Below are 9,371 nucleotides of genomic sequence, written 5' to 3' on the forward strand. Positions count from 1 at the left end.
TTTTTCTGTACAACGGGAATGACAGCAGTAACTTTCTCGGGGGGCTGTGTGAGGAATAAATGAGGGCACAGAAGTGAGCTACCTAGAGCAGCAACAGGCACCGAGGGGTGCTCAGTGAGCCGGCTGTCTGGGAAAGCGGCTCCGGCGCTGTGGTCTACTGCCCCTTCTGCAAGTCCAGGGGCAGAATATTTACGATGGCCATCCCCAGGCAAGGAGAGCGGTCAGCTGGATATAAAGGGGGTTGGTGCACTGAGGTGGCAAAGACTGATGCTGGGAATGTGGCATTAGCTGAAGGGGTCACAGAGAAGAAGAGGCAGAAAGAATGAGCGTTGGTAGCTGCCTACAGAGGAATAGCCTTGAATGGAACCACCTATTGACCAGTGTGGGCAGAGCTTGTGGCCTTACGCCCAGTGGGTCAAGAGGTCAGATAGGCCATGCAAGGCAGCACGTAGGGCCCGACTCCCTCCACCTCTGATTTCCCAGGCCTGCTGCCTGCTGCCATGATGAGGGGGGGGGGAGAAAAAGTGGGGGAAGAGCCAGGGAAGTAGTGGGCTCCCAGGAAAATAGAAAAGCCAAGAGCCATGTTATGGTTTCGTTTCTTGCCAGTGAGATTGAAAAACACACAAAAACATACAAAGCCAGGGGCCAGCCCCCATCCCATCCTCATGGCTCCCACCACCTTCATTATCCAGGGGGATCTTGCTGTCATGGAGTCCCCCATGGAGACCGAGAGAATTCATGACTTGCCACCGAAATTCTCCAGTCCAGCCTATCCCTGCTTGGTAGGTGCAAAAGAGGCATTTGCCCTCCAGCTGGTCCTGGCATCACAGTTCTGCAGGGCATGGAGATGAGTTTGGTGTCTCTCCAGCATGGCACCGTCCCAAGTTTAAGCTGATCTCCTCAGAATTTTTCCTGCTTCAGGGCCTCAGACTGGCGCCATGACATACTTAGATCTGAGTTGAACTCTGGACAGTTCCTCTGGCCCCTAAGATGTCACCGCTGGTCCTGGAGTGTCCTTGGGACGGGCTGGTGCTGAGCTGACAGCCCCTCGAAGGGGGTCGGGAGTGGTGGTGTGGGAGACGTGGCATGGGCAGTAGTGGTGAGCAAGGTGGTGGATGTGCCCAGGGTGGGAGCATCTGATCACCTGTCCCCTCTCCTGCAGGCCTCCCCGGTGTACAGCTTCAGCTTTCCCCGCAGGAAATTGGAGTAGATTCGGAAAAATTTGCACAAAGTATCAACAGTGAATGTTCGGAGTGGAATAGCGGAGGCCGTTGCATCTGGAAGGGAGATGGCTTCCTTCTGTAAGGAGAGAGTACAAGATCACTGCAGTGCCGGGACCCTGGGAGGCGCTTGGACCCAGGACAGAAGTGGAGGGGGTCTGAGGAAAGTCTCCGTGTTCCTTGGCAGGCCCTTCTCCCATTGTACAGAAAGGGCAGAGTGTGAGGAAGGGCCTGTTCCTACACACCTGGCTTCCCAGTGCCCGAAGCAGGGAGGTGAGGCTGCGCAGGCCGCTGATGGCTTTGTCCACATGTAGCTGCAGGGTCTCAGATGTCTGGGAGGAGTTGGCCAACAGGGCCTGGCCTCGCAGGATGGCTTCTGAGAGCAGAGCCAGGCCCTGCCAGACTTCCAAGGCCTGCTGCTCAACCTAAAAGGAGCAGAGACTTGGAGTCAGCTGGGCCCAAGCCACCCCTTATTCCTCCCTGTCAGCCACCCTCAGCACAAAGCTGAGCAAACGAACAGAAGGCGTGCGAAAGGGTCTGTGGAATGAATGAATGAACAGATGAACATATTCCATGCAGTCCTCATCTTTGCTCCTCCATTTCTTCTCTGTCTCTATCCTGCTCCCTCCTGGCCTTATCAGGTTTCCAAAATGAGACTCCCCAAGAGGAAGGGAAAATGAACTCACCTCCATCCTCTTCCAGGCATAGAAGTTAACCTTGGTGTCTGGGACGGTGATATTCTCACTGAAGCTGCAGCCTTCAGCACAGCCCATCTAGAAGCACAACCCCAGGGAGTCAATGCCCCGAGGGCTCTCAGCCCAGCCCGGGGGCCACAGCCCCTCGGCTTTGCCCCTTACCTAGCTCCCAGGTGTGCATAAGGGGCTACGGGTTTTATCAATTTTACTGGGGTGCTGGCTTCTCACCTCCAGCCTGAACCCAGGGCCAGGAATGAGTCCAGGCTCCTGGATTTGGGAGGAGGCCCCTGAGCCCCTCCAGTGAACTCTGTGCCCTGTCCTGGGAAGGGGTCTCACCGTGACATTCTCAGCCTCCCGGGCCTCCAGGATGTACCGCTCCAGGACGCGGCTGTCACAGATGAGGCGTGGGGGGGCGCCCAAGACTGGGAGGCCCAGGGGAAGCAGCAGCAAGGACAGCAGGAGCAGCGAGGCAGGACATCCTAGGAAAGAGAGCCAGGCTTGGTGTGAGGAAGGGCGGGGAGGAGAAGTGTGAGTTTGGAGGGGCCGGTTCACACACCCCGCTCCTCGCCTGGGCTGGTCCTCCCAACCCCGATCTTCCGAGCGCTCGGATTCTGCCTCCTGCGCCTTCATTCAATCCTGCGGCCGAGCGCACACCCCACCCCCCAGCTACCGGCTCCGCTCCTGGGGCCAAACTTCAATCCGGCTGAGCCAGAGGCTTCCCCTCTCGCAGATCCCGCTGGTGGCTCCAGGACGCAGGTAGCAGCTTCCTCCCCACCCACATAGCAGCTCTTCTTTCCCTCGAGCCCCCAAACCTCGTCCCCGTCTCCAGGTCACTTTCCGCCTTTCCCGGGGACTCCCCAAGCCCGGCCGACACGTGGAGGCTGCCCCACCCCCTTTGCCCTTCCGGGGTCCCTCGGCAAGTCGTGGGTCCTTGAACCCAGCCACCGCTGGGCCAGCAGTCCTGGCGGCAAATCCCTTCTCAAACAGGGGCCGGGCGGGAGCTCCCCTGCGGGGCGACACTCACCGCGCGCCCCCATCTCCGCGCCCCGCCGGGCCGTTCAGCGACCAGGGGCTCGCCCGGCGCCCGTGCCCCGAGCCCTCATCCCGGGAAACTCGATGGGGCTGGGCCACCCCACAGGCCGGAGGAGGGGGCTCGCTGTCCAGGGGCTGCCGCGCCGGGGGTCGGGCTGAGCAAGCGCAGGGCCAGCGTCCGGGGAGACGTGCGGCGAGGCGACCGGCCGGCGTTGGCCCGGGGACTGCGGCTGCGGCCGGGGGGTCGGGGCTGTTATCTGCCTGTGTGCGTGCGTGTGTGTGGGGTGGGGGGAGGCTGTGTGCGTGAGTGGTCGCCCGGAGTGGGGGCCATGAGGTCAGAGCAGGGGGCAGGACGCCTGGGTCGCGGGTTCGCCGGGGCGGGAGCGGCGCGGCGCGGCGCGGCAGGCGCGGGTGCAGGAGTACCCGTCTGCCCGCCTGACCCCGGTTCCGGGGGTGCCGCTGGGTGTGCACCCGCGGGATGGGCAGGCCGCCTGCGCCTGGAAGGAGGGCCACTCTGGGAAAGGCGAGGGGCCCCCGCGCCTCCCTGGGGGGCACGCAGGTCGTGCGCGGGGCCTCAGAGCTGGAAGTGCCTAGGTTTCTGCGAAGGCGCTGGATCGGGAAGCCGGGAAGGTGCTGGCAGGGACGAGTGAGCTGCCTTTCTTCTCACCGCCCCTGTACTTGTTCTAGAACCAGTGTTGTTCGTGTTGAGGGATTTGATGGCGTAGGGAGCAAGAAATGTGGGGGTCTTCTCCCCCCTCCTCACTTTCTAGGACCCCGAAAAGCCAGGAATTGAACTTTTAGGGCACACATCACATGGTACGCTCTGCAGGACACACATGCACTGCGACATCGTTTCTTTGTCCTGTGACACAGGCCAGCCTGTGTGGCAGAATTCTTAGGAACTCTGGAATAAAGCTAACCCCCAGAGCGCTGGCAGTTGGGAGTTGCAGCTACTCCTTGATGAATTGTAGGAAGCCCTGAGGCAGGGAGGTGGCTTTAGGAGAGCAATCTTCCTAAAGCCGGGACCAAGGCTGGCTGGCTCTCAAACCTTAGAAAAGGGCCTCAGCCCCTGAGCCTGTGTCCTCACCTGTCAAATGGGTACAAGGCAAGCACCAGGCCTACCTCGTGCAGGTTTCATAAGACAGCAAAGTCCTATAGGTAGTTCCTTCACTCCCTACCTGGTCTCATGATATTAGAAATATTTTATTCATGTGTTCAGTGCCTTCTTTATGCAAGACACTTGACTACACACTTTGCAAGACAAAAAGATGTGCTGAGACCGAGCTCCTGTCTCCTGGGTGGAGTTAGCAGCTTACCGTAGAGATAAGGTGTGTACACGGGGCAGTGTGGGAGGACTGAGCTGAGCTGTAAGAGTTTGGAAGAGGGTGAGCTCCTGTGGGGGAAGTCAAGGAAGCGGTAATGGAGGAGTTGACAGTGAGCTCAGCCTTGAAGGGCAGGTAGGATTTCAATAGGAAAAGATGTGAGGTGGGTGTGGGAGGCCAATTAAGCAACGTGAAAGGAGGGTCCGGTGCCTAGGGTACGGAAAGGAGAGGTAGAGCTCAGACCAGAGAGCTGGTTAGGGAGGGGTCAGGTTCCTTGAATGCCACTCTAAAGAATTTGGCTTTTGTTGGGAAATGTTCATTCATTCATTCAAGAAATATTTGTTTCACCCGGCTGGTATGGCTCAGTGGTTGAAAATTGACCTATGAACCAGGAGGTCATGGTTCCATTCCCAGTTAGGGCACATGCCCAGGTTTTGGGCTTGATGCCTATTAAGGGGCCGGCAGAAGACAGCCAATTATGATGTTTCTCTCTCATCGATGCTTCTATCTCTCTATCCCTCTCCCTTCCTTTCTCTCTAAAAATCTTTATTTTTTTTTTTAAAGAAATGTTTGTTTCTTCAAGAAATGAATATTCAGCCTTGGCCGGGTTGGTTGGAGCGTCATCCCATACACCAAAAGGTTGTGGGTTCGATTCCTGGTCAGGACACATACTTCGGTTGCGGGAGGCAACTGATTGATGTTTTTCTCTAAGATATTTCTCTCTCTCTCTCTCCTCCCACCCTTCCTCTCTCTCTAAAAATCAGTGGAGCTAGGCTGGCGTGGCTCAGTGGTTGAGCATTGACCTATGAACCAGGAGGTTACAGTTTGATGCCCTGTCAAGGGCACATGCCCAGGTTGCAGGCTCGATCCCCCATATGGGGCATGCAGGAGGTACCCGATCAATGATTCTCTCTCATCATTGATGTTTCTATCTCTCTCCTTCTCTCTTCCTCTCTGAAATCAATAAAATATATATATTAAAAAAAGAAAAAATGATTCTCTCATCATTGATGTTTTTATTTCTCTCTCCCTCTCCCTTCTTCTCTGAAATCAATAAAAATATATTTTCAAAAAATAAATAAATAAAAATCAATGGAAATATAGCCTCAGTGAGAAAATTTTTAAAAATGAAATAAATATTCATTCATTCAAGAAATCTACATATAAATACCTACTCTTGGCCAGGACCTGGGGATAGAGCAGTGCATGAACAGACAAGAATGCCTGCCCTGGTGGAGCTAATATTCTAGTAGAGGCAGATGGCAAACACAAATATGAATAAAAGAGGATCTCCAATGGCAATAAGGACTAAGAACAGGCACAGAAGGGGGGACAGGAGTGTTAGAAGAGGCTGCGATTTTAGATCAGGCAAGCAGGGACGCATGCTGAGGTGACCTGAATGAAGAAGACCTGAATGAGGTGAGGGGAGACATAAGGGGGTGGGGGGAGAGCATGATCAAAGAGGGGTCAGAAAGATGGAGAGGTGCCGTGTTTCTGGCGGAAGTAATGAGGACCTGACTCTCTCCCACTCTGCTCTCCTGCCCTCAGCTCACCTCGAGCCTACTTTGGGAGCCCTCCTTGAACCAGGTGTACTGGGTGTGGGTCTGCACGCCCCACTATACCCTCTGGTCCCAGTTTCCCTCTCAGCACCAGGCAGACTCCCAGCCCCGCTTGGCCTTCAGAACCTAGTTCTGCTTCCTTCCCAGATTCCAGCTGTGAGACAAGCACATGCACACTCACGTCCAAACACGTCCGCACATGTGTTCTGTCCCTAACCCCCAACCCCCAGGCTCTTTCTCTCAGTCCTCAACTCCCGACTCCTGCGTCACTGTCCTGACCTGACCACGAAGAGACCAGGAACAGATGGGGGGCGGGGGGGGACACAGCCTGAAGAGAGGGAGGAGAGGAGGAGCCTCTTGGGCTGTGGGACCTGCTCCTCCCTCCCCTCTGACAGCAATTTGTCAGAGGCCCTTACCTTCAGGAAAGGAAGGAAGATGGGTCATGAGCACAGGTGCTGGGCCTTCTGGACAGGGGTGGTGCTGGCTCATCCTCTGGCTTCCAAAGAGAAAGCTATGATCGCAGCTTTCCCTAAACTGTGGAATCCTGCTAGGAGGGCAGAGGCTGGTTCAAAGGACAACTTCAACCCAGGTGTTCTTGGGTACTGCCCAGCAGGGTCCACCTATCTGTCCTCATCAGGGGACCCTGAGGATAAGGAAGAAAACAGGAAGCTACCTGGGGCTCTCCCTCCAACATTCACCAATTCACCATCTCCTGCCCAACGCCCCCTCCATCTTCCTGCTTCTATTCCTCTGGCATGGTGCTGACTCAGTCCCAGGACCACTGCAGGCTCCTCACTGACCCTCCAGTTAATCCCCAACCCTGCCATTAGACTACCTTTCTTATGGAATAGCCTCATTTGAGTCACTCCCGAGCAGGAATCTGCAATGGCTCTTGGTTGCCTCCGAACTAAGACCCTCTGTGTTCTGCCATCCAACTACCCTCCAGCCTGTTCTCCCACTTTGTTCATCACACAACACAGTTAGATGATTTTCAGCTTCCTGCCCTTTGCTCAACCTATGCCTTCCACCTGATCACCTGCCCACACTCTCGCCCCTGTTCTTCAAAGACCAGACCCAAGCATTACCTCCTCTATGAAACCTTCCCTGTCCCCCAGCAGGAAGTTGTCTCCTTCCTCTGTGCTGCCATCCGTATATGTCTCAGGTCTCTCACTGGCAGGGCCACCATGTACAACTGTCAAGGTTGAGCACTGCACAACTGCAGGGGGTGCCATCCATAGACTCTGATGGGAATGGTACTCTCTGGAGTCATGCAGCACAGGTGCCCTGTTCATCAGAGCAGAGAGCGAAGGACAGTGTCTGACAGGCCTTGTTCACGTTGGTACTCATGAGGCACTGAACATGTTTCCTGTTTAAGGCTATCGCTTATATGTGGCTTGCATTATGTGGTCCCTCCACTTCAGACACCTCAGCCAGAGATGGACACAGAGAGGGGAAGTAAGCCATTCATCCTCAGAGTGCTTGCCAGAGCCGTGCCTGGACAACCTAGCTCTGGGATCTTGGGAGCTTGAGAGGCCTCCCTCCACTTCCTGTAAAGACAGCCACTGAGGCAGGATCTGGAGAGGGACCGTTGTGACCAGAGGATGGCGGGGGTGGAGACAGGCTCTGTTCCATGAAATCTTCCTGGCAGCCAATTCAGATTGAAAATCCAAGGAGAAGCAAATTTACAGCCCCCCTGAGCTGTCCCAGACCCCAGGCAGCATGAAGCCCCAGCTGCCGGGAGTGGGGTTGGGGATAAGGGGGAGTGGAGGGAGGGCTCTGGGCCCCTCCTGCCCTGCTTTCCAAGCAGTTGCTTCTCAGCTTGACTCTCAGCCAGTGGCCCAGAAGACCTTCTGTGCTGGGAAGTGAGGTGGCTGAGGATGGGGTGGGGGAGGGCTTCCTGGCCCTTGGGAAGCTGGAAAGGGAGCAAGAATGCTGGAGAAGGGATTCCTGCCGGAGAAAGAAAATCCTGTGCAAAGATCAATTTGGGGAAATTGAGGCAAGGGCTGCTTTCTTGGCCACAAGTAGCCAGAACCAGATCCAGGTTTTGTTCTCCGCAAGCAGCACTGTAACCTAACAACCTAAAGGGGTAGTTCAGTAAACAAGGGAGCCCAGATTGGTGGCCTGAGCTCTGCCTCTTACTAGCTACCACCGACTTATGACTTTATCTCTGAACCTTGTTTCTATAGAATGGGGATGGTGAAAATCATAGTAATCCCTTCCCAGGGCTGAGGTGGGATTATGTAATACCTGACATAGGGTGATCAACAAATGCTAACTATGATTTCTACGCTCTCTGCTCTATTATACCAGCTACTTGTTCTCACTTTGGAGGCCGGGAGACCAAACCCCCAGCATATTCTCTGACCTTCCTCCAACATCTTTTACTGTTCCCTCTGGGGAGCTGGGCACAGTGACTGCACTTGGGAGACACTTGCCCCTGAATACAACTGAGTGAAACGGAGTCCCTGTGGGAGTTGGAGATGGGTTAAGACACAGATATCAAGACAAGACTCAAACTTTGTTTATTCAAAGTAGGGCCAACCAAGAATTTCTTGCCCCATCAATGTGGGTCCCCAAAGAAGCTCAAAGCCCTTGGACTGAGTGAGGCCTGTGGGCCCACTCTAGATAAGCACTATGAGGCCATCTTTCTCAGTTACTTGCCTCTTGAATCCCCTAAGCACTTGAGTCCTTACAGCAGCGCTCCCAGAGCACCAGTACCTCTATCTCGAGCTCCAGAACCACTTCCTCCAGTTAAGTTTCTGTGAAAAGTGTCAGCCCAATCCTAGGATCTCTAGCTCACGAGCATCGCTGAATATTCCTAAGCCCCTTCCCACATCACCCATCCTATATCGGAAGACAGAGCTACTAAATTGGCCAGAGTAACTTTCCTGTCCAAGCAAAAATAAAATTAGCAAGTCCTAATTGAAACCAAACACTACTTGCAATATTAATGGGAGTAATGTTTTTCTCCCATGTAAGGTCTTCACAGGTGTACAATTGTGAATACAAAAGCTTCATTTTGTTAACATGGAGATTGGGGACTAAGGATTTTGCATGAACTCTACTGGGTGGTCCTACAGGCTCTTCCTACTTCTGTTCATGTCTTATTTCATGAGCCAGCAAACAATTTTAGTATTTTCAGGTATTTAGTACATTTTTCTTGCAGCAAACAAGATGCATGGACTTGGAAGGGACCTAGGAGGTCCCGTGAAGATGAAGCTCTCTGCTTGCATATTTCCAGTGACAAGACATTTGATGTTTCTCAAGGGAGCAGAGGCTTGTTACAGAGTAGACAGCAAGCTGTCTTACTGTGCAGCCACCCACCCACCCATCCGTCCATTCATCAGGTATTTATTCCTCACTGGACTGGGCAGTGAAATCACTTCTCCTTGAGATTATCTCATCAGTTTGATGACTAGCTCCCTGATCACCCCACCCAGATAGAGAAGAGAACAAAAGAACAGGGTTTGTAAAAATGTAACTTTTCTTTCTTTTTTAAAAAAATATATTTTATTGATTTTTTTACAGAGAGGAAGGGAGAGG

General features: G+C 54.0%; 1 protein-coding gene across 2 annotated transcripts; it reads right to left on the reverse strand.

Moving 5' to 3' along the window:
- Nucleotides 1–578: 578 nt before the first annotated feature.
- On the reverse strand, nt 579–9,133 carry EPO (erythropoietin). Of its 2 annotated transcripts, XM_014459537.2 has the most exons (5): nt 6,245–9,133; nt 2,252–2,394; nt 1,907–1,993; nt 1,466–1,645; nt 579–1,299 (listed from the first exon to the last, which is right to left on the reverse strand). In XM_014459537.2, exons 1-5 carry the CDS (start codon nt 6,315–6,317, stop codon nt 1,141–1,143), a joined length of 642 nt encoding a protein of 213 aa, XP_014315023.1. In that variant the 5' UTR covers nt 6,318–9,133; the 3' UTR covers nt 579–1,140. The 2 variants fall into 2 exon arrangements, with proteins under 2 accessions (XP_014315023.1, XP_023613499.1); XM_023757731.1 differs by lacking the exon at nt 1,907–1,993.
- Between the last annotated feature and the right edge of the window lie 238 nt (nt 9,134–9,371).

Source organism: Myotis lucifugus, unplaced genomic scaffold (genome assembly GCF_000147115.1).
Source record: "Myotis lucifugus unplaced genomic scaffold, Myoluc2.0 scaffold_0, whole genome shotgun sequence".
Lineage (NCBI taxonomy): Eukaryota > Metazoa > Chordata > Mammalia > Chiroptera > Vespertilionidae > Myotis > Myotis lucifugus.